At 50.0% G+C, this 25,565-nt stretch overlaps 1 protein-coding gene across 12 annotated transcripts in view; it reads left to right on the top strand.

Moving 5' to 3' along the window:
- The window catches only part of LOC144729367 (neuronal cell adhesion molecule-like), a 211,979-nt gene that overhangs the window by 121,174 nt on the left and 65,240 nt on the right, over positions 1-25,565 (top strand). For 11 of the 12 annotated variants that reach the window (XM_078609574.1, XM_078609575.1, XM_078609583.1 and 8 more), the window contains one exon: positions 23,142-23,159. The exons of the other annotated variant lie outside the window; for it this stretch is intronic. In XM_078609574.1, coding sequence (XP_078465700.1) covers positions 23,142-23,159 — 18 coding nt within the window. The remainder of the gene's footprint in view (positions 1-23,141; positions 23,160-25,565) is intronic. 12 annotated transcript variants of the gene reach the window in all.

Below are 25,565 nucleotides of genomic sequence, written 5' to 3'. Positions count from 1 at the left end.
ACTCTGTTTAATGACCCAGAAGGGATGATGATGTAGACTAAGTCACCATGAATGCACGCAGTTTCGTCAGATCTCAGAGGCTAATCATGTCTGAGCTTGGTTCTTGCTCGGATGGAAAACTGCCTGGGAATACCAGGTGTTCTGAGCTTGAACTGCAATGATGGCCCAAAGATGGCTGTACAGCAATGGATCCTTCAATCATATTGTGTAGAACTTCCTCTAGTTATCCCCTCGTGAGTCTGGATGTTCTCAGGGTCTACTGGTTTCTTACACATGACAAAACACTCGCTAATGGAACTTGCCAAACATCCCACCGCAGGAACCCCCCCCGATTAACCAAGGTCAGTGAAGGGCATTATGATCATGAGAATGGGCCGACTCAACAAAACAAGCAAACAAACCTTCAGGGAACTCGGATGGAGCGGTAGGGGCTTTAGAGGAGCAGAATGAGAACTCAGAACTCCCGTCATTGCATCAACGACCTTGCACTTTGAAGACGCAGCAGGTCAGCGTGAATCTGCTTGCTTCAGTGAGATTCATCGGGCAGATTTAATTAGACTCATCCCGCGCTGCTCAGGGTGCTTCCCAAGGAGTGACCTTTTGACCCCTTTTCTGTTCCCTTGTGACCCCGTTTGATAAAAGTCCACAAGCTCTCAGAGTCCTGCCTGGGCTTCTCACAGTGACATTCGTCACAGAGATGTGCCTCGGCCCTGAGTCTGAGTGGTAAAGGCACAGTCCAGCAATTGCTTGCTCATGGCACTGCTGGCGGCAGTGCCTCGACTGGAGGGAGCTCTAGAGAGCCCCTCTAAGAGGGTAATTTGGCCTACTCTTCCGCAGTGGCCAGATGCTATCGAGGTGGGAGTACTCACACTTTACCCCACCACACGCAACCTGGTAATCGTATTGACTCTTCTGAAACGTTTCGTCTTACTATCACAAGCAAGCTTTCCTGTTTACATTTTTTTTTTATAACGTACAGACCTTTTTCAATCCACGCTTGCATGAAGGCTTCTTCTCTGTGTGGGTCTGTGGGTCTCTTTGCGAGTCGATAGGTCTCTCTGTGAGATAAAAGCTTCCCCGTGCCATGTTTGTTACGGGGGTTATTTGACCATGCTTCACCAAATTGGTCACCGCGGGTTTATGAATGTGTGGGGGGTGGGGGAGGAGGATGCCAGGCCCTGATCAGGTGTCACCTGCCGCTGATTTTAACGTAGCTAAATAACCTCGCCTGTTCCCTCCGTAATTTGAGCAGGCAAAATGACGATGCAATTTTTCCCGATGACGGCGCAAACCGACCGTCGCCCAAGCCAACGAGCGTGGCACGCCCGCTGCAAAACGAGGGAGCAAGCAGCAGCGGCTGAGCAGACTAACGGAAATACACCGCAGTCCGCGGTGTGCCTTCGTCGTGAGGCTAAATCAAGAAGAGAACATAAAAACTATAAAGAAACCGGAATATATATATTTTTCCAAACAACAAAAGCGGTGTCAAATTGTGGCCTGACCTGCCAGGCTTTTTGCTCGTATTAGTGGCAATAAATTAGTTGCGGCAGGCGTCGGTGGGCCTTGAATTATTGACGAGGGGGTTGTTGTTGTTGCGCTCACGTCGGTTTTTCATTTCGCCGTCGAGGCGAGGGGGGGCCGAGGGCGGGAGCGCGCCTCGTCGCGATGGAGAGCGGCGCGCCGGAGATGATCTCCACATAAAGAGCCACCCCCCCCTCCTCCTCCTCCGCCTCCCACACTCTGCACTCTCCCGTCACATCCCGACTCCCACCTGCCTCCCTCTCTCCATTGCCTCTCCAACCACCCCAACCTCCCCGCTCAAAGCGAGATCGAATGCCCCCCCTCCTCCTCTCCACTCCCCCCCGCGCCCCCCCCCCCACCCCCCATGAACGGGGGCAGGTGAGGACGTACGCAGCGGGAGAGGCCCCAGCCTGTGGCGCACCTGCGCTCCCTGGCTCCGTGTGCCTGCCTCTCTCCCTCTCTCTCCTGGCCGTCATCGACGAAGCCGCCGCTCCACACCTACAGGCTCGCACCTCGTCGCCAAAAAACATCCCGACGAGCGCCAACCACCGTCGTTGTGTGGAGGGGGCGGGGCGGGGGGGGGAGGGAATTCGTCAATCTAAAACGAGGAACGTTCCACTCCCTGCGAACGCACCCATGAACGATTTTGGCGCTGCGGTGACGGCGGCCCTATAGGCGCCTGTCGCGAATGCGTTGTTTGCGCGAGTAGGAAGGGGGGCGGGGGTGAGGTGAGGTTCGTGTGTGCGCGCGTGCGCATGCCACGTGCGCGTTGACTCGTTGACTCGTTCTCCGCCGTCTCATTAACGTTATGGACGCGTACGAGCATTTCAATCGCGCCGCCGCGCTTTCTCTCGCTCGCGGGATGTATGAACAATGGGTCGTCGCGACGTTCCACGCGCCGCGGGTTCAGAGCCACGCTTCACGGGGCCGGCGCACCGTGGTCCCCGGAACACGGCTGGCACCCCCCAACCCCCCCCCCCTCCCCCCCCCCCGGCACAAAACAGCTTCGGGCGAACCGCGCCAGCCCGTTCCGCCGTGCGCGTACCTTATTCTATTACGACATCAGAGCGCCGGCCATAATGATAAGAGCGAAGACAATGGGCGTGCTGAAATAGTCCTCCCGAGCTGGGATAATTGAAGCCCGCCAACGAGTCTCAAAAAAAAAACACAAAAAGAAGTGCAACTTTGCAAGACGTGAGGCGCGCGTAAATAATTAAGCCCGCCCCCCTCGCACGCGATCGCTGTTATGAATAGTTCAGCGTCGGAGCGCTTAAACATTTATGAGTGGCAGTCAGCAAGCTGCTCGGACCCTGCGCGGTCACCGGGAGCGAAACGTTTTTTTTCCGAGGATGTTCTCGCCGCCGCTTGTTGTCTCCGTGAGACAGGCGCAAGAGCCTGGGTCGAAATGATTCCTCCGCGCAGTGATGGAGCGTTGCTTTACCGGCGTGGCAACGTCAATCGATCGATTTGATCGTTTGAACGGTGTTTGTCAGTGATGACCAACGAATCAAAAAATATATTTTTTTTTTAAAGAAAAGTTGCACTTCTCAATAGGAACGGTTTACTTTCGAGCAAGCGGGCATAACCTGCCTTAGCGGGCGAAAACATTCCCCTGCGGTGGTATTCAAGGCCGCTGATGTGGGAGATGTGCTGTTGGTCGCCACGACGGTGATGGCAAAGTGCTTGCCACAAATTCACCACAACACCTCGCTGATCTCGTCAAGGAGCATGAACCTTCGCTCAAACTCCGGTCATCCTTGCAGCAGCGGCTTTTGGCTGACCTTTGAACAAAGACGGCGGCCACCGCATCGCCCGCTTTCAGATGCGCTTCTGCGGCCGTCTGGAACGCTCTTCCTTCCGATGTTAGGATTCCACTGGAGCTACGTACTTTTAAATCTAGATTGAAAACTAATTTCTTTAGAACTGCTTTTTGTGTTTAGTTAGCACGGTTGGCTGTGTACAGTGTGAAAGAACTTCAACATACGTACCATAGGGTGTTTATTGTGATGACACGACCTGACGTGGAGTAGTGGGAAAAACACGCATTAGCATAGAAATCCAATTGCCTCGCTGCGTACGCGGACACGACGCCACCAAACCTGCCGTGTGCCGTGCGTTTGTTTTCCGCGGTCAGGTTACGATTAATCCACTCGAGTCGTCTACAGCACCCGAAGCTGCGCCGCATCCGTAAATCCCCGTGGATGGCCGGGCAAGTTTGTCATCAGCAGGGAGCGGCCTCCGAGCCGGGACGTCGTGAGCAGTCGCTGCCTCGAGTGGCTCCAGTCAAAACCGCCCCCCACCGGACAGCGCGACGGACGAGCGTGCATTTGCGCGTCTGTGTACGATTGCATTTATATATATATTGTAGTCTTGCAATGAATGCGATACAGCCCAAATTAAGCACATTTGCAAATTGAATGCGGCTATAATTTGGATTTTATTCGGGGTGACGGGTTTCCAACAACCCCCCCCCCCCACCACCGGCCCCGTGGCAATTGGATTTTAATCGTCGCTGTTAAGAATCGCAAATAGAATTCAAGAGTCAATTCCTTTTGATGACATTGAAGCCAATGCGGCAGCATTACTCGAAACGGAGCAATTCTTACACGGCGCGATTCAGTGCACGCGGTGCCGCTGACCTTTCAGAATGAATACGAATCGGTGAGTCGACGCGTAAAACCGGTTACGTTGAAAGCCCACACGTGGGACCGCATGTGAAGTCGGCAGTACAGATGGCCGAGAGGAGAAATCTCCAGTCTTGGGGGCGGTGGTGGGGGACAGCTGCAGAGAGGCAGCGACGTACCAATTGCGCGATTGGAGTTGAGGATTAAGCGGCTCGGGAGTGTGAATACGTGGCCGCTGTTACCAGGCCCAGTGTCACCGCGATGATTCGTGCTCACCTCACGGATTGGTGGTTCGACCGTCGTTGCTCAGAATTTTTCGCACCGGACTCGCTCCCCCCCCCTGCCGCCCCATCAGTTTAAATCGTAGATCGTAATGATGTTATTAATGATAGTCTGTAAAAATCGATGGCTCCTTAATGGCGATATTACACGTGGAAATATGGCACTGTTGAACATGCTAATAACGTCCCCCCTTATTTATGGAGGTGATAGCCCCCTGACATCCATTATCTCCCGTACAAGAAACCACCCGACCTCTCTGATTGTGTCGAGGCAATGATCCGCCGTGGTTGTGCAGTGCGATTGCGCACCACACTATGAACCCGCCAGATTGCGTTTTATTCCCTGTCACAGCCAACGTCCGTGGTGGGAGATATCTCAATCGATTCTGGGCGGACGAGCCCCCATCCCCCCATCCCCCCTTCACCGACCCACACACTGATCAGCGTGGTGAAGTATGCTCAAACAATGCCCAGGAGGGGAGGGCCTTCATCCCACGGTGGATTGATGAAGAGCCGTTAATGTTTATTTTACGAAGGTTATAATGTACACTATAGTTCAGAGTGGGTAGCTGGTTGTCCTCACTCTGTTTTTATTCAATGATTGAATATGATCATAAACTTATCAGAACGTTAACAACACAGACGTAACAATACTTAAGTACGTAGCCAACCATGCTAATCAGAGGTGCGGGGGAAGGACAACAAACTAAACCTAAAAAAATCATTTGACTCCAAATGTCCCCCCAATCCCCCCAATGATACTCTCTTACATTTAACAATTTTGTCACCCGAGTAGGTGATCTTGTTTTACGTGCAGCGTTGAACCTGTCACAGGCGCGGTCCTTTGTGATATTTCGACAGACAGCGCTGCATCAAACGAAATATATTACGTTACTGATTTTATCCTATTTTTTTTCTAATTGTGGGTTTTGCAGACACAAGAATACAATGACCCACTTTCTGGGTACGACATCACTTTTGGGAATCACACGTGGGAGGAAATTGGAGGTTTTTTTTTTTAATGAGTGACTTGCAGCAGACGGCACGTAATTGGTAATTCTGCACCGAAATGATTGGCCGGCTATGGGAATTGCACCGACAGGCTCCGTGCGTTGAGGTTCTGGTGATGGACCGCTAAGGCTTCTCCCGTACACGAGGCATACCCTCGCACGGACAAATCAACCAACGGTAACGGCACTTGTAGACATTAGCGCACAATGAGCCATGCAGCAAATATCGCTCCTGAAGTTGCCTCAATTGACCGTGTGGTTCCGCACCGCGTACACGATTACGAAATTATACCAAACACAAAGTTTTAGCAGCCGTCACAGTGGATTGTGGGCCATAACATTGCAAACGGACGAGGGGCCTGTTTAACCATGTGATGATAAAACTAAGATTTAGATATGTCCGTACCGGGTCTCCCTCTGCTGATGAGACTTTTATGGGGATTTGATGCCGTGTCCTTACTCTTGCCTGGCTTTTGTTTTTATCAACAACAGTGGCTTTTACACAGACGTGACCTGCTGACCTGTGGTCGACACGCAGCAGAGGGCAGCAGATCTCACTCACTCTGCACAGGAGAGTGATCTTCGTTGAATGACATTCAACCCGATATATTCATTCTCAGAGCTGGCATTCAGCCCGACTAAGCGCAGAACCAAATATAATGCGATGAGGAGGAGGTTTTGTGTGTGTGTGTGTGCAGTCATTGGTGGCCGTGCTGAGACCATCAACCCACTACACTTGAGAACCCCGGCTTAATCACGGGTGGCCGAGACGTGGATTGGAACCCAGAACCTCGGTGGTGTTGGCTCAGAGCTCTGACCTCCGAGCCACCCCGCCACATATTCCTCTGTTTATAGAATTGCTTATTTTTATTTCCATTAGGATTAAGAGGGAGGGGAGAAAAAAACCCTTCTACTTCATTAGGGAGAAAGATGGCTCTCCTATTACACGACGCGGAAACAAATTGAACAGAGCAAAGTGGTACAAATGGAACGAGCGCTGCATTTACAAATTGCATTTTAATTGCGGAAATAAATAAGTAAATTTAGCCGCCGTGGCAAAGTAGCATCCGCACGAGAAGACCTGTAAGGCTCGTGGTTTATTGTTCGTGCTGGAGCGCAGGGCAGGCTGCCAGACTTTACGCGTGGTGCCCAGTGTTGTGTAGCTGGCAGAGTAATGAATTTAAAATTGCCTGTCTCGCCGAGGCACGTTACCTCGCCGCGCTTATTGCGGGATGGGGGGCTGCAAGCCCTGTGGTTGTCGTGGCTTTTCTTTTCCAGGCCCTCCGTTAGCGTCGTAAATATTTTACGTATAATTCGGCGGCTGATTTGCCGAGTGGGTGGGGCGGGGGAGGGGTCGGGCGGGGCGGGGGCGTCATTCCCACCTTGCCATGTGACCTACCACTCAACGGACAACATTCAAGGTAATTCGATCGATTTTGATGGAGCGTGTTTGGTGGTTCACGAGCCAGGCCTTTAGATAATAAGTACGAGCCTCTTATATATTTATACGTATATACTGAACACGGGACATATCCATGGGGGGTTTTATTTGTTTTTTAAACCCAATAAAGCGGTGGTTTTCATAGCAGCATTACAATGCACTTACAATTCAATGTGGATTTTATGTCGCGTCTAAAATGGACAGCTATACAGAAACAGTGGGCGTAGTAATGTCAGAGAGAGAGAGGGAGAGGCAGTCATCTATTGGCATAGGAAAGACAAAGGGTCCTCAGCCTTGGCTGGAACAGGGGCAGGGCAAGGGAGTCTGCAGCCCAGATGGCTGGAGAAAGGGGGTTCCAGACAGTGAAGGCAGCAAAGGAGAATAAGCGACCTCCCACTGTGTGAAGGTTACCTGGGAGCTTCGACAGAAAGCCTTGGTTGCTGGAGCGGAGAGTGCGTGGACAGGAGTAGAGTGAGATGTAGGGGGAGAATTTGGAAGTTATTTGATTTGCTATACGGATGCTCATGTTTATCCAATTTCCTGACTATTTTACAAGGAAGATCCGTGGTGCATGAGCACAGCAACAACCAAACAAAAACAACAACATTGTAGGGAACAAGTACAGGGTCTCATGGAATATGGCACAACTAACTGGCCAGGCATTTGACGGTCGTAAACAAAACAGGTGCACATTGAAAAACAGCGCAACAATGTGAGAGCAAGAGGTGCCAGAAAACAATGCGAGGTGCAGGTGAAAGTAATGTCAATGGTTTGGTCCATTGGGGACTTCAAGGAGGTGGAGTGAAGGGAGGGAACCGCGCTGTAGATGAGCGGCAAGTGCATTCGAGAAATGTGGAACAGCAAAGAGGAAATATAATTGACAATTTTTTTTGTTCACAAATTCAACGTTTAATGGGAATAAGGAGGCCGTTCTGAGGCTATGGGAGGGAGTTAAATGAACTAAGTGGTACTTTAGGTAATTGGCGGATTTGTTTAAAAGGGAGAGGTAGAGTGCATGGAGAGGAGGAGGGTGAGGTGAGGCGGGAGAGGTAGGGAGATGAGACGGGAGAGGTATTCATTTTAATGAAGCAATTTGCTTAAATACCCGGGATGCCTTGATGAGTCTTGACTCCTTTTTTTTAGAATAATTCAAGACAGACTTGATAAATCATGGTTTATGATCCCCCAACCTGCCAGCGCAACGAGATTATCACAGCGATGTTTATTGGTAGGTGAAAAGCATGACAATTAAAACCCATTCAAGAAAAACAACTTTGCGCAAAGAAACATGAAGAGAGGCGCAAGCTTGGCATTAAAACCGAGAGACGTGAATATGAACACATGGATTATGGAACATGAGCAAATTAGGAGACATCCTGTTGATGTCTCCTATTGATGTCCCTCTGGATGACATCCAGTCAGCGATTGGCCAGTGGTCGAGACTCGGGTCAGTAGTCACAGTCACGGGGCAATGGAATCAACTCGTGCGCCGGAACCCGATGGATCTTTGCGTCATCGAACGACGAGAGAGGGCGACGGCCTGGGAAGGACGACCCACACCCAGTGGTGGATAGATAAATCGTGGCTGCCGGCGACGTCCACAACATCTCTTTTATTTTTACACACATGTGCACACAAAGTCCGGAGGTGAAAACCTCCGGACTTCGCCGCAGGTGACGCGACGCAAAACGCATTTGGTGCCGCACGCGAAGCTGGCGGCTTAAGAGAGAGAGACGGGAGCCACCACCACCACAATTGACCGTGGTGGTGGTGGTGGTGGTGGCGTCGCGTGTTTGTCAAAGCGATTACACTGGGGGGGGGGGGGGGGGGTGTGCCGGTTCCTCTTTGTTTTCAAACCAGCTGTGCAGAGAGCCCCAAACAAAAACACACACACGCGTTGCTGGGACTTGGCCAACCGCGTCCTGTTGAGGTCATTAAAAGCTAAGTACCACGTGTTCTCGGGCAGACGACGATGTCGACCAAGTGTCCCCGATCCGCCAGCAACATCTTTTTTTTTCGACAGTTTTTAGAGTTCGTGTTTTCGTTTCGGCTTAGTTGAGGTTGTGCGTGCAGAACGCCCTGACGACAGGTGTTTACACGCATTTACACACGGGCAGTTCACCGCGCGAGTAAATAAAATCGGCATCAGGCAGGGCGGGTTACGAGTGTGGTGGGTTAAAGTGTGGGTAGCCCCCCCCCCACTCCTTTCGAGGGGTCTACTCTCTCTCTCGGGGCGGGGGGGGGGGGTCCCTTGAGCTTAATGTAGTTGGAGGCCTTTCCACCAGCAGTGGTGCAAGGAAGCAATTGCAGGGCTACACCTCTACCTTTTATATCAGCGTCATCCGCAGCTGTCAGCAGTCGTCTCTGTTACCTGTGTAGCCTTGCACCTGTTTATCCCAGTGATACCCTGAAAACTTATCCAGAATGCAGTATACCTGCTTGAATAACAACTAATATATAAGTCCGGTGATGTCAACGGGGAGTGGACTAAAAATGTATGTGTGTTGAACTTGTTTCGCACCTTACGTAGCCATCTGTGCTAATCGGAGGTGCGGGGGAGAAAACAACACACGAAATACAGAAAGCACTTCTAAAGAAATGAGTTTTCAATTTCGATTTGAAATTCCATTGCTCCAGTGGCCTCCTGAATATCGGAAAATGTATGTTATTATGTTTATGAAAAGGAAAAATAATAGAAGGGCTTGTGGAGATGCCACAAACGGTGCAGGGCCTGGAGGCGGTACAGGGATATGGAGGGAGAGATGGGAGGGCGTGCTTGAAGGACAGTGGATGCGGCGAGAGAAGTCATAGAGAGTAAAATGACATGGATAAATACGATTCCAGGAACCGACCCCCGTGACGTACTTACTGGACACCTGTGAAAAAGAGCTTTATAGCGCATCGGATTCCTCCAGTATAAATAAATATTCTGATACCTGAACCTGTGGCTCACTCGTCCCGGTAGATCACAAGTCCCACTCGACTGTTCTTGTCAATGGTTGCCAAGTTACATTTTCAAGAGTCTCCCTGCTCAAAGCATTGAGTTCCCTTCGCAACCCTGAACCAACAGAAAATATATTTTTTCCGTGGTGCGAGCCAGGCCTCCCACAGGATAGCCACCAATTCAATTCCCATCTCAAAAAAAAAACTCCATCGTGGCAGGCGAACGCGTGAAATCTGAACACAGACAGATCGAGACGAACGCTGAGATCAGAGCCATATGCATGCACCGTGGTGGTTGCTTGACAAGCACGCATGCATGCACGGCAGGATGGGAGTTATTTTGTGAGAATGACCACCACGTTGACGACCGCTCACGGAAGACTTGTTCCCATTTTATCCACCCCCCTCCCCACCCCCCCCCCCCCCCCCCCCGACGGCACGACGGCCTGAAAATTGATCACTCGGCCGGGATTTGAACTCGTCAACTTTTTCGGTGCACGAGTCAGTCTTCCCGAAACGGCGCGTCTCTCTGCCGTCGTCCGTGACCGCCTCCACGGGGTTTCCGCGTGGTGACGTCGGCAACAAATTAGCGGGTAGCGCATCTGCCGTTTCACGGTGACCCCCCCCCCCCGCTAGCGTTCTGGAAGCCCCGCCGTGGGTTGGTGCTCAAGGTGAAAGACGGAAACGCGGACGAACCCGCAACACGGAATGTACGAACCTTCGGTGGACGGGGCTAGAGTTGCCACCCGTCCTGGTATCTTTCCTCTGGTTGAGGTAACCGTCCTCTGAGGAACCAATCGTTACACTGCGAAGTTGCCGTGTCTCACTCCGCGTTAAATCCGTTCGTGTTCCTTCGAGAAATCCACCTCCATCGGTCCCGTTCGCGTTTATAAGAAGACCCGACCCAAGCGATGCGGCAGCGTGAATCTATCACATCCTTCAAATGAAAAATAATTTGACCAAAAAAACAATAAGATTGTGCCCTCCCGAATTGAGGGTACGATTTTAGTTTTACATTTCTCTCTAGAGTGTGTACATCATGGAGAGGCAGCTCCCACAATGCAGCACGTGTAGAGATTCCCACCTGTCCCGTTTTTTTTATCCCCAGGATCATCCTATTTTTGCTCGTAGCTATCGTGGGAAATCTGTAAAGTCTTACAAGGACATCCAAAGTCCCGTTTTTGCTCGGTTGCGTAATGAAATTAAACGCCACTCAAGACGAATGCATTTGAGCGTATTCCTTCCCTGTACCGGTATTGAGTGCGAGAGATATCCTCCTCCATCCTTTTTTTCCTCCCGCGGCGTCCCACTTTTTATTTTGTACACCAGATGTGGCAACCCTAGGGAGAATGCCAAGCTGGATGGGGGAGCGGTGCTTGGGGGAGTGGGGTGGTAGAGCGCGCGTGTGGCGCTGTAAAAAACACGCGCCGCCATCGATCGAGCCTCTTTGTCGGGGCCGACTCGCTGCGCTTGCTGCGCTTAGCCAGGCCGAGTCCCTTTCGGAGGCGATGCACAACAAACCGGCAAGCCACTTTGGCAGGGGAGCCTCCGTCTGGTTTCTCTTTGCCAGCAGTGCTTTGCGTTGCTTGCGTGGAGAGACGGAGATGCGCAGAAGGCGCATTTGTCTGCTCATGCAGGATTCGTATTCTCCACCACATTGCTGATGACTGTTTTGAGTTGTGTACGATGTAATTTTGCGTCGAGCTAGGGACCCCCATTGTTGTAAAGGGAAGGTCTGTGTCTGTAACATCAGCAGTTCGTCAGTATTGATGCAAGCAAGCCTGACTCTGCTGACGAGACGCGAAATGTCGAAACCGGCCCTGAGTTGCTTGTATTGAATCGATGCTGCTGGAACGATGCACTCCCAGCAGGCTGTGCGGCTGAGAGGATGTGTCACAAATACTTTATTTTTGTATGTGGAGATATGGATATGTCAAGGAGATGTATTTAATTTTGGAATAATTTTGGTAAATTGCAAGATATAGGGGGGGGTCATTATACGTGGAAAAATAAGGATGAAGGGGGCTTTTCTGTTGTCAGGAAATTTCTGGACTGTGCCTTTATATCTGGGGAAGTTCATGTGTAAGGCTGTGAATGTTCTAACGCACCGTCTTAAACCTGCTTGGGTGTGTTCGATCAGATGCAAGCTAATTATTGTCTCACCCAGAAATCTTGCATATCTCAACCTTGCTTTCGGTGAGGTGAGTTTAGTATTGATGTTGGTGAGCTACGTGGTGAGTTTAGTACCGTTGCTGGTGAGCTGTGCGGTCAATTTAGTGCTGGTGTCAGTGGGCTGAGCAATGAGTTTAATGCTGGTGTCAGTGGGCTGCACAGTGCTGTTCGTAGCGTTGAGCTTTCGTAGTCTCTGTGGAAACATCACCGAGTGCCTGACGCATTTGACGTAGCGCTACGCCGACATCGCGAGAAGCTGCCTTAAAATAACGTCACACGCACGGACAAGTGCACACGCGCCCACACAAGAACCGTCATCTGTCACTAAGTAGCAGCGTTCGTCACCGTGCCACTTGCACCAGGCCAAGTGCACTCAGAGGTCACACCGAGTGGTGATGGCTTGCTGGCGGATCTCAAGACAGGGCCAGGTGCTCTGGTATTACACACACAGAGGCCATTGTTACATGCATGTGCAACACAAAGGCAAAGATCCCCCGAATAGCCTTTTCACAGACTTTAGGGGCAAGTGCTGTTAGTGAGCAGCTATGAAGGCCGGCATGGCACACGAGGGGGTCGGTGGCCAACAACACGCTAGTGAACCTTTGTCTTCCCAGTGTTCGATGTTTTACACAGAGCGCCGCGTACTCATTTAAGGCTGAGTCGACCTAGGGGAAGCACAGATAATTGCCACTTGTTGTTGGTCATGAGTGGGAATCGAACTCGATAAGCCGGGTTTGTAGCACAGTGCCCGAACCACAACACTACCGCTCCACACACAAAGACAAAGATCCCCCATATAGCCTTAAAATACTGTAGAGGTAAGTGCTGTTAGCAAGCACCTATGAAGTCCAGCACGGCACACGAGGGGGTGGGTGGCCAACACCACGCCCGGCCGCCTTTGTCTCCCCAGTGGCGATATTAACACATCGCGCCAGGTACACACGCACGCATGCCCCCCCCCCGCACACACACACAGCACACGCACAAATTGCAGTGTTGGCCATACTTAATTGACAACTGAAACCTGTGAGCATAAAATTACACAGTGTATCCTCACACCGCCACTTTTGTCATTACTCATCCTTAGCTTTGCGGATTTTATTTATACAAATATACATTCACGTGGAAGGTTGCTTCCGACCTCGTCGGATCTCGGAAGCTAAGCAGGGTTGAGCCGGGTTTGTCTCTTGGATGGGAGGCTGCCTCGGGACACCAGGTGTTATAGGCGTGAACTAACTAGGTGGTCAGGGGTTGGCAGTGCAGCGATGGATTCTTGACTCAATCTGTGTGGATCTTTCTGTGTCACGCCCCATCCGCTCCCCACGTGCGTGTCTTCTCGAAGCACTGTGATGGCCTTACACATGCAGCCAATCACTCAGTGGCGAAGCCAGAAGTGACATTGGCCTGGAGAGCCAATGGGCCTATGGACTAATTATAAATAATTACTCGCATTCCATATGTGGGGAGACAGAAATGGAGTTCTGCTGAATTATGCTTTGACACTCAGTAGTGCGCTAGAATTGGCCAAACATCCCAATGCAGGAACCTCCTGTAAACGAGTCTTGAGACCCAGTGAAGCGTCAATGGGTAAACGAAGAGCCATCACTACTCTAGAGCAGTGGTTCTTAACCTTGACTGCAGCCTTGCGTCCCTTTGAGTCTTAATCGTGAAAACAATGTATAATGTTAATAACTACATTGGTTTGATTAAACAAAATAGTTGTGCTTATTTTGTGTTTCGATGATTTACCTTCTGATTTACCTCCTAAAAATCTGGGGGCATTTTGTGCGTGCACCCCAGGTTAAGAAAACTGCTCTAACAAAAACCCGTCGCGAACAGTGCCTCAAAAGAATAATAAAAACATAATAGGCGAGATTTCGGCCAGTGGGCCTCCATCAAGGCACAAACATTATTTGTGATTCATGCGCTCGGAAAAAAGGGCCATTCAAGATCAGAATTTGTATGTAAACTGGAGGAGGAATCCGATTAGCTACAAAGTTATTTTTCACACATGTCCAGTACGTTTTTATATATTATAGGCAATGTGTGCTCACACGTTGTCTATAATATATTCGTGTTTCTTACGGAGCAGTGTTATTATTGACGAACGTGTAGAGAGTCCTTTTGTGTTCATTGTGATTTTACACCCCTGCCGACGCAGCAGCATCGCCGCATCACGACCACCGTCGTTTGTGCAGCTTGCGCCAGCCAGCGAGTGCTGTTGTTCTTCTTCTTCTTTGGGAACGACAGTATCTCGGTTAGCGGTGAATTAGCCGATCAATGGCAACGATTTTTTTCCATCGCAGTTGCTAAGCAAGAGACACTACAGCGTGGTGCGTGGAGAAGCAGCAGCAGCAGGAGAGAGAGAAAGCACGACCGTGGGTGAGATTTGACCGGACCCTTTACCTGGGTCAGGCTTCACAAAGTTCAGTAATGCCCCCCGATCTACGCCTCCGACTTTCACGTCGTGTCGCAAACACGACGTCACTTGACCGTTAACACCGCCGCCCGATTTGCGTCGCGTCAACGCCCGCACTCACGTCGCCGACGGCATCGTCGTCCGTCCCTTCCCCGTTATCCCTTCGCCTCTCAGCCTCCGCCTACACCCGCCCCCCCCCCCCCCGTAAATCGCTGTGACTTGCGTCGTTTCGATATCCGTCGTGGGGACAGATTTCAGGAACGCATCTCCCGACGTCAGCCTGCACTCTAGAGCACTGCAGATGAGATGGAGAGATGTCCCTTACAGTGCGGGCGTTCACACGCGGTGCAGTCGAGAGGCGTCATCCACCCCCTTGGAAATCGAAATGGGAGGAGGAATGAAAGCAATTCCTGAATACATTAAATTAAAAAAGGCCATTTACCCGACAAAGGAAAGCCGAGTGCTCAAGGCTCTCATTTCAGAAAGGTCCCTGCTACTCTGGGATGTGCGGCGGTGAATTCCGTTCGTGAGAGTTTGGAGGAAACCGGAGTACCTGGAGATAACGCACACGAACAAGGGGATATAACGCTCACGGCTCCACACAGCTGGATTCAAGAATCGCTGGACATGCATATCAATGCCCGTATGCGTTATGCTTCAAACTTGCCCTACAGCTTAGATACAGCTTTCACAAGACAATATAGGTTCAGTTTTTCCGTTGCTTTATCGTTAAGTTATCATTCGTGGAGTGAATGACATCATACTCAAAAGGGACTGGATACCCAGCACTGCCATGCCTACAACACCTGGCAAGCCCTCGGGGTGGTTCTCACCCATCCAAGTTCAAGCCGGTCTCAACCCTGCTTAGCCTGCGAGATGCGACGCGATCGAGCTCATTCAGCGCAATTTGGCCCGAGGCAAATCTGTCACCGTGTCTGTGATCGTCACGGGTTCTTGCGTTGGGGTTTTTTTTTTACCTGCGGCCCGCATATGCTGTTGGCCATTGTTGATTTTTCTTTTTAAATCTCCCTTTGCCGATCACCGAATCCGGGCCGCACCACCAAACTGCCTCGTCGGCGATTTTGACCGCTCTCTCAATTTGTAATGCGATAGGGGAGCTGTGCGGGCTGCAACCGTGTGCCCCCCACCCTCATCTCACCTTCCCCCCCCACCAGTCTCCTCCCCACCCACCCCCAACTCACCTTCCCCCCTACCCAGCTTCCCCCCCCTCCCACCTGCCCCCCCCACCCCACCTACCCCCCCACCTTACCTTTCCCCCCACCCTACCTTCCCTCCCACCCCCCTCCCCACCTTTCCCCCACCCCACCTACCCCCCCCCCACCTGCCCCCACCCCACCTGCCCCCCCACCCTACCTTGCCTCCAACCCCCCCATCCCACCTTTCCCCCCACCCCCACAACTCACCCTCCCCGGCCCCCCTCCCCTCCGTGTGCATGCGCACATTGCCACCTGCACTGTACCCGGCTCGGGTTGCACCCCGCGTGCCAAGTGACTCCCAGGTGAGGGAGCGGCTTTGGGACTTCCAGGTGCGACTCTGCACCGGTGCTTGCTCGCGCCGCTGATGACGCAAGCTGCTTCGGCCTACTCCTCCGCGCCGGTTGGACGCCTTGGTGGAGATAATCAACGTTTTTGGGTTTAGATCGCGTTATTTATAATTGTGTCGTAACCCTCCACCACCCAACACGGCCAATCAGTAAAAAAGTGTCACGTTGACAAAAGACAAATAGTTCACTGCTTTAGCCCACCAGTGTGTTGAAGCGTGAAACGTCGTACTCAAATTGTAAATGTTGTGGTTTCACGCTTCAACACACTGGTGGGCTAAAGCAGTAAACTATTTGTCTTTTGTCAACGTGACATTTTTTTACTGATTGGCCGTGTCGGGTGGTGGAGGGTTACGACACATTTATAAATAACGCGATCTAAACCCAAAAAGTTGATTATGATTAATATTGGTCGCGAAAGCCTACGTGTTAAATTGGTGGAGATAGGTGGGAGTTGCCCACACGTTACGCCACCGTACGCGACCTACCGATGGGTCAAACTGTGGCGTACCCATTGGTGCTGCCGGGCGGATAGCGGGCCAGTAAGCTCGATGACATCGATTCGACGATTAATATCGATTATTGAGCTCACGATACACGCATAGGTCAAATGACGTGTGCACAAATCTTGTGTTTTACTCGTATGTGATATATGTCACGAGTTTGTGTCAACCCTGCAGCCACTAGAGTCCACTACGTTCAACGCAGTCTTTCAAAAATAACATTCTTGATTGCAACCGTAACCCTGGTGGATGACCAACAGGGGAGGGGTCTCTCTGCAGTAGCCGGCCAGCGGTGGCGTGAGCAAGCAATTCCAGGGCTGCACCTTTACCCTTTTACCATCACCATCATAATCCCCCGGATTTAGCCGCCCCACGCTACGCCCGCCGTGGTTGCCAGGCACCCAGACGCATCCACACTTCGCCCCCTCGCCACGCTGGCCTCCCCCGCCGCACCCCACCACCTCCACTTTGCTGCCTCTCTTCCCCACCGCCCGCCCTGCCCACCGAGCAGAGAGGGCGGGTGTCTCTGCTGGGCCCCAGGGAGAGGGGTGGTGCGGGGGGGGGGGCCCATGGAGACGGGAGTGTGGAGCCGGCTTGATTTAAACATCTTCCCGGGTCACTCTCAGAGCGCCGTGAATCATTTATCAGCCCGCGCTTTAAGTGATCTTACGTGTCACTCCGCCGGCATTGGCAATAAAAATAGCCCGAGGTTGGGGTGCTGCACGCGTGAGTTTTTATTTCGCGCGTGCACTGGCCTAAATTTTCAGACAACACGCAAAAAATGTACAGAGCACACGGCCTTTGTGCATTATGAAAAAAAAGCCCCATCAGCATATCCCGAAGAGGTGCATTTTAGTCCCCTGCCTTCGATCACCATCAAAACACATTTGAGCAAATGCGACTGACTGACAGGCAGCAGCAGCAGCGATGCAATTTTAAGACAATTGTGGAGACCAGTTTCGACATAATCAGGACTCAACAGCATAGTATAGTCACCAATGCTCACTGCTGCAAAGTCAATCTCTGGGCACCGTTATATATGTGGAATTCCACATCCACACTATGGCACAAATTAGCTTGGCTGATGCCAACAAATATCAAATCTGTTAATGACGAGACAAGCCCGTCATCATAACAGAATTATAGTGCAGTCTGGACTAAATTTCAGCAAATATGATCTTTTAATCCCTCACATATTCAGCTCTTTATTTCTTTATTTCGGATATCTGCCCTTTTTGTTGGTTCTGTTTTAACAAGTCGTGGGTGGATGGCCAGGTCTCGAGGTTATGTTTGGAAGAGAAATCACGAGCGAATTTTTCTATAATCTGCCCTGGGGTCATTAACCTTCCTGGGGTCATTGGCCTTAAGCCCGTCCGGGGCTTTAGGCACACGCCACGGAGCCGTGAGTTCACGCGGAATGCACTTTAGTCTTGCGTACAGCCAGCTCGTTCCGCCATGCAGCTAAGACACCGTCTGCTCCCGTGAGCTATTCGCAGTTACGGTTTGGGGTCAAACTAAACTTTCAAACTAAGCTATTTTTTATTTTACCAGGCAAGGCTGACTGAGCCACCTACATAACTCATTTTCAGAAGCGACCTGGCCACAAATGATAGCTCAACGAAGTGGCTTATTATGTGGAAATGTATAGCTGCCAAATTCTCTAAACGCATGTTTATAAATGTAGAGGGGAAAAACCATAGGGCCTGTAGGAAAATCCATGCGACCACGGGGAGGACATGCAAACTCCAAATATATATGGGCAGCAGTAGTCAGGATCGAGCCCACGACCTCCTGTACACCAGGCGAGGTAGTTAACATTTCGCCACCGTGGCCAAAAACAATGCATCGGTCACCAATAGATCACGATACACGCGTCGAATTACGTATGTATGCTAATTTTAATTTTCTCATTCGTCTAAGTCCCATGTAATGGACTCACAACCAATGCAGCCAATAGAGGTCGTTACTTTTCACTGCAACTTACTTTTTTTTTTTCTTGAATTGAATCATGAACATTGAGGGCAACAATTCAACATTGCCCGGGGTGGTCTGGGCTGAATCGTTCCACCCCTAATAATAATGTTACCCATCAAAGTTTCAGGAGGGTCCTGCTACAATGGGATGCTTGGTCAAAGTCCTTACAAAGTGTTTTGCTTGTGGGAGGAAACTGTATTAGCTGGAGAGAAAAAAATGACCCTACACATACGATGCAATTATCACTCAACAGTTAGCTCACATACGCCAACATCCCACTTGCTGTACTGCCATCTCCTGACCATTGCATAACCATGCAGAGTTGGGAATATCGTTTGCAGTTTGCGCAGCCGACCAATCCCTGTGCTGGACCACAGAGTGCAAGTTTATTTTGTTTAACCAGGTGCGGATTCAAGAGACCAGGATGGTCTCATTTGGAAGAGTGGCCTGGGGCATTAGTCTTCCAGCAGGGGGCCATAGTTGCGATGTTTAATCCTCAGACCAGAATAATATCTCATTTGCAACCTGACCTGGGTCACCACACACCAGAGTCGACGGAACAAGAGGTAGAGGAAGCGCACGACTGCGCTGGGTAGACACGTTGATGGAGGATGTGGCGAAGGAAAGGTTTAGATGTGTGTATTTTAGCCAAGCCGGGCAGCAGCTACCATCGTTAACAGAATGCAGCGTCGCCCTCAGACCTCCGCTAAGGCTTTGATAGCGGACACGGTCTTCAACGACGTGTGGCGTCATCGTCTGTCTTGCACAACATTTGCAGTCCAGGTTGTCCCGTAAGCCCCACCTGCTCAGTCTTTGCTACACGCACGCAGAGGCCTTGGCCGGTTTGGAACCTGTGCGGCAGGGCCCGGTCACAGGCGCCAAAGATCAAACCCAGGCAGGCAGATTGTACGGTCATCCATGGGGAATTGGTTCCTTGTTGACGATGGGAGCCGCTCCTCGTGCCACAATGACTGTGCTGACATGTCCCCGACGCGGCACATCGGTCCGCGTCCTTGGCGTGGCTCAAGTAGAGGGGCGTCACTCGGTCTCATCGTCGCGGTGGCTGACGAGAGGGATAAGAGGACGGGGCGCGTGTCTTCAAAAGCCAGGAAATGGGGCGAAACCGTCGCCGTGAACATTTTTTGCTCAATTCGGCATCGTGAGATTCATTATCTTCTTTTCGTGTGAAGCCTGGCTCAATGTGTGGCCATGACGTGGATGCATTCATAAGGAACAGAGCACGCGGTCTCTAGAAATGTTCTTTTATATTTTAATTGCCGTGGTGTAATTATTACAGATGGCAACACAACACAGTCAAGCAGAACTCTCAGCGAACACTTCAGCTCGCGTGCGGCTCGCGATGCAAGCCCCCCTCCGGAGTTTATTATTTCTTTATTTTTACAGTGGAGGCGTAACGATTCGCTCTGCTGCCCAAGAGATTTTATTCAAGCATCGATTGTTTTGTTTACTTGGTGGTGAATGAAGCGGCCGCTAAGAATAGCGCGTAAAATGACATTTCATCGCACAACGCTGTACAAAATCTCAGAATTAACGGCAACTTGTCAACGTGACCGCGGCCAGGATAGTGAGAGAAAGGGTACATCAAAACGAAATTGGAAGGAAAACTAAAATAAAATAACTTTCATCTTCTTGGTTCTTTCGGTAAAGTCACGTTGAAGGGAAATAATAAAATAATAAAAATAAAACATAATAAAATAATTCTCACGACGTTTCGGCCACAACGCAAGCAGCCGTCCTCAGGTGAAGAACAGGTCTGAACAGACCTGTTCTGAACAGACGCTGTCTTTCCGACAGACCTGTTCTTCACCTGAGGACGGCTGCTTGTGTTGTGGCCGAAACGTCGTGAGAATTATTTTATTATGTTTTATTTTTATTATTTTATTATTTCCCTTCTACGTGACTTTACCGAAAGAACCAAGAAGATGAATCCCTGCAGTCACGAAAGCTTTAAATCGAAATAAAATAACTTTATTGGTACTGAGGCTCCCACGAGGCAATACGGGAGGGTGCGTGGCACAGTTTGGCGCCAACTATCATGGAGTGCGGTCTGGTCGCTATAGTTCCCTCCGGTCAGTAACAACGTCTCTAAATGAATTTAAAGCTCAGCCGCTTTCACGTTCCGAGATTCAGTGGTGCACGGGACCCCACCCTGCAACTTGCAGACGTCTCGGAACGGGAAAGGGTCAAGTGCCACGCACATAAATAGAGGATCAAGAATTAGATGCATTCAAGGTTCTGAATGAATACACCTGCTGATTTGATCGCTCCATCTCGTCGGTTGACTTACCCCCCCCCCGGGCACGTTACAGTTAAAAATGTAATCTCACTCGTTGGGCATGGAAAATATTTTGTCGGAGCCAGCTATGTATGTTATGAAGTTAAAGTAAAAAAAAATTGAAAACTTTTCGGTTCAGTGAAAATGTGTCATTTGAATTCCTCATTAGTGGAAACACGACAGGATGATCCTTACATCGCAGCAATCCTGAGTGTTTTTACTATTATCACTAACGGGAATGATATTGTTTCACTTAATTCAATGGGGTTGTGCAGTGGTTATAGTGCACATGCACGAATGAACCCGGTAACCTGACCTCGATGGCTTACGACTGAGATCCAAACCGGTCCTGGGCACCCCCCATCCCCCCGCTTCCAACCACCCCCTTAACCACCAACCTGCGCTGACAAGCGTGGTGAAGTATGGTCAAACAACCCCTGACAACCGACACGGCATGTGAAAGAGGCCTTTCTACAGCGGTGTTTTGACAAAGGGCAGAAAATAATGATAACAATTTATTTGCATTATTTTCAGATATTATTAAATGAGTTTGAACGGGAGAAAGGCCCTCACGATTATGAATTCATTCCTGCATTTTGATTTAAACGACAACTTGTTATGAAGAAATGTCAGTTCCTGTACAGTCATTTGTCGTTTGACAGCATGGTCCTCCGAGTGTGAATGATGATGGGGGTGGAATTTATTTTTACGTATTTATTTTACGTAGTCATGCGTGAGCTCTCAGATGTATCCGTCTCTCATCCCCTGGCCAGGCTGATGGGTTTGGATTCCCAACAGTAATGACCCAGACTTGCAAAAGGATATAAAATATGTACGATATATAAAATATGTACACAGTGAATGTCAAACATTTTTTTTACAAATACTTGCTCCCTCAAACCTACTTTAGGCAGGATTCAAGAGATTACGCCTCTCATACAATTGCTAATGCCAATTACTCACCCAGTGTAGCCTCATTAAGACTTAAGACTTTGTGCTACATTGGTATAATAGGCCAATTCATTTTAATTTCTGTTTTGCTTTGTACGTATGTGAAGAAAGCTGAGAACAGTGAGAAAACCTAGCACGTAGCATATGAGGGGGTGTTGCTCAACTAAGCCATCTGCTGGCCACACCATTCAGCCTCACACCTACAACACCTGGCAAGCCCTGGTGGTCTCCAAAATGAGTACAAACCGGGATTGATGTTCCTTAGCTTCTGAGATCCAATGAGATCAGGTGAATTTAGGGGGATCTGGTTGTTTGGATTATTTTATCTCTGTCCATGATTTCCTTCCTATCTCTAACCCACCAACCCCATGTGCAAGATGAGTCAGTTTGTGTGTCCAGTTGACAGCATAGAAAACTGAAAATTACTTACAGCTAAATTATCATGAAAGAATAATCATGCTGAAAATGGTGTGTATGTTATAACAATGCTGACCCAGGACTTGCTTGCAACAGAGCTCATGAGTAGAGATGCCATGAATAGAGATGCCATGCACGATGCCATGAATTGCAAGGATTCAGGGTCACATTTCTGTTTGCAAATTGATCGTTTGTTGTTGTTTCCATTGAGGTACATGTAGAATCTAGAGTTGTGTTCTTTTATAGATTCTTTAAGCGTTAAAAAACTGTTGAACCTTCAGTGGCAAAAAAATAAACTTTGAACCGATTTCAATCGAAATACATTGATCCGACACACACGACGCACCTCAAACGTTTGAATCGATCCTAATTGATGAATCCATACATTCTCACATCTCTACGAATGAACATCAGTAGGCCTGATCACCTGGTCAGATAAAGAATGTTGAACTGCATAGATTTTTTTTTTTTAGGCGATGTCATTCTAGTGGTCAGGGCTTTTATATTTTCTGGCGGTCCCCCAATCCCCTCAATACTCAACCCCACAAATCTCCGGTTCGGGGAAATATTTTCTGGAGACCAGCCCCATCCATCTCCGGTTGAAAAGAAGCTGCGCTGGTGGTCAAGTGGCTCGAGGGGGTAGAGCGAGCAGCTCGCAATCGGAAGGTTGCGAGTTCAAATCCTGTCTCGGGGATGACTTAGCCCATCATCATCCTTTCAGGGTCGATACAATTGAAACCACTTTGTGGGGAAGCCAACAGTGTTCGTCCTATGTTTTTAGAAGCACCCCCGTAAAAGTATTGTGCAATTTCCAACGATGACTCAGGGCTGCGAACAGAAGATGACCATCGACTGAATGTTAATTTGAGCAGAAAACCACTTTGAGTGGCTATTGGCAGTAACTTTTCATTACTTGCCTTGAAGTAATTGGTTTGGGCGTACGTGTGTGCTATTTCCACTACTCATGTCGTTTTAATATTTTCCTATGTCTCTCTTTTTCCCATTGTTGTTGTCCATCTCTGATGCAGCCCAAATCATGAAAGAGGGTAAGTCCACCCTTTGTGTGTGTGTGTGCGCACGAGACGGATCATACTCTCAACAGCACTCTTCTTTCGTATAAGAACTTCCGTTCTGTCTCTCCGCATTCAAATAAAAAAAAAATGTGTTTTAGTCCATCGCCCTTTTGTGGCGTCTTTCCAGACCAACGTTATCCGGCAGCGTTTGTGTAAGCAAGCAAAACGCACTGCGTCGGTTTTGACTTTCTGGATCTCATCAGCAGTCGGGCTCGTTTTACAATTGCTGCTGTTTGCTAGACGTCGTTGGCAAGAGCACTCCGCAGACAACGGTATGTAGAGGCAGAGAACGGACCGGGGGGGAGGGGTGTGTCTATGTACTGTGCACATGTTATGATCCACGATGCTTCGCAGCAACGCCTAATGAGTTTCTTACACACCGCGCGATCGCGACTCGTATGTTTCTGCCTCTTTGCTCCGGTTGGCTTTTGTTTGTTTTCATCTTTGTTGCTTCGCTCTGTGAATCCAACTGTCAGTTATTTGAGCGTCTGCACCGCTCAAAACCGCCTTATCCTGGCTCATGTTGTTATCGTTGCAAAAAAAAAAAATTCTTTTTAAAATTTACTGAATTGCCCAGGGCGTCCGCCCACCAGGATGCTGCGAAGGACTCTGCCATTGTGACTCGCCACAATGTAATCGCTCCGGTCAATACGCTCATGTAAACAACACGCACACACACACACACGCAGTGCCACGTATGTACTCCACATACACATGTGGCCACTTACACAAAGACAAAGATTCACCGTGGAGCCTTTTAACAATGGAGAGAAGTGCCGCTATCGAGTGACTGTGAAGGCCGCGACAGTACAACATGGTGTGGCCAGCACCATGCCCGGCTGCTTTTGTCTCCCCAGTGCCACCCACACCAGGTACTCATTTAATGCTGAGTCAACCTAGTTCGGGGAGCCGGGGGAGGTGGGGTCATAACTAGTTCAGATAATCATTACTGACGTTAGACGGGGACAGGAATCAAACTACAGCAGCGAGGTTCGTTCACAACCGCAGCGCGGGAACTTTACAACGACCGATCCGCCCGTAACAAAACAAAAAAAAGATTCCACGTCATGCTGTCGGTCACAAGTGCAGTTAGCGAGCACCTACGAAGGCCGACTCGGCGGGTTTAGTGTGGCCAGCCAAACCGCTCCCGGCGGCCTTTGTCACCTCCTCCGCTGGTTGATGTCATCCGCGGCAAGGGATGGAGCTCTGACCGCACGTTGTGCTGGCCCGCTTGCAGCTTGCTCCTGCACCCGTCTGTTGCTCACGCAGCGCGTGCGTGCGTGCGTGCTCATCGCTACGACTTTGGGCGTGATTGTTCATAACACGCTACCCTGTCCCCATCGCGTCGTCGCTTCGAAAGGAGCCCCAATTTGGGTTTAACGAAAGCAGATCTGCCGCTTCCATCTGAGCACCCAATTACACGCAATGTGACTCGCGCGATGGTGCGTCGAAGAAATAAATAAACACATTTCCGATGAAAGCCATGGGGGGGCAGGGGGGGGGGGGTGGCCGGCCAATGGCAGACGTGGGGGTGTTGAACCCCCTGATTGGGAACCACAGATTGACGCTGACATGAGCACAGGTGATAAGACACAGCGGGGGCGGGGGGGGGGGCGTTGTGGGTTTATTTATTTCATACTTATTTGCAACCAAACACAAAAGCCCCACACAATTCCGTTTTTTTTTCCTTGGTCCATCTTCTTCCCCAATTTTGTTCCATCCGTGCAATCTGCATGGCGACATGAGACGGAGTGTGGTGCTGCATTAGCAGGGGACCTGTGGAAGCGCAGCGCAAATCCGATGCAATTTTCGGGTTCGTATCGCAAGAGCCCGAGCCCCCAGTCACTAGAGCCCCACCCCCCAACCCACCCCACCACCCCCCCCCCGAGCCCCCCACTACCCAGAGCCCCCCACTACCCAGAGCCCCCCACCCCCCAGTCCCGAGACACCGCACGGAAATTTGGTGGAGGCAACATGTATACTACATACTCTTTGATATAAAATAAAATACAATTTTATTTTATTTTATACCTATGTAATGTAGTAACTCCACGGGAGACGACTTCACGGGTAACACACTCTTTATTTTATCAAACTTGGTTACAGGTGACTAACACCTACTTTGTATCTCGGGTGACAAACACCCACTTAGCTACTTGGCGACTAACGCCCACTGAGCTACTCGGATGACCAACATCCACTTAGTACTCGGGTGACAAACACCCACTTAGCTACTTGGCGACTAACGCCCACTGAGTTACTCGGATGACCAACATCCACTTAGTACTCGGGTGACAAACACCCACTTAGCTACTTGGCGACTAACGCCCACTGAGCTACTCGGATGACCAACATCCTCTTAGCTACTTGGCGACTAAC

The sequence above is a fragment of the Lampetra planeri genome, chromosome 32, assembly GCF_965212315.1.
Source record: "Lampetra planeri chromosome 32, kcLamPlan1.2.h2, whole genome shotgun sequence".
NCBI lineage: Eukaryota > Metazoa > Chordata > Hyperoartia > Petromyzontiformes > Petromyzontidae > Lampetra > Lampetra planeri.
Note: the sequence above shows the minus strand (reverse complement) of the source record. Positions and strands in the feature narration are given on the sequence as shown.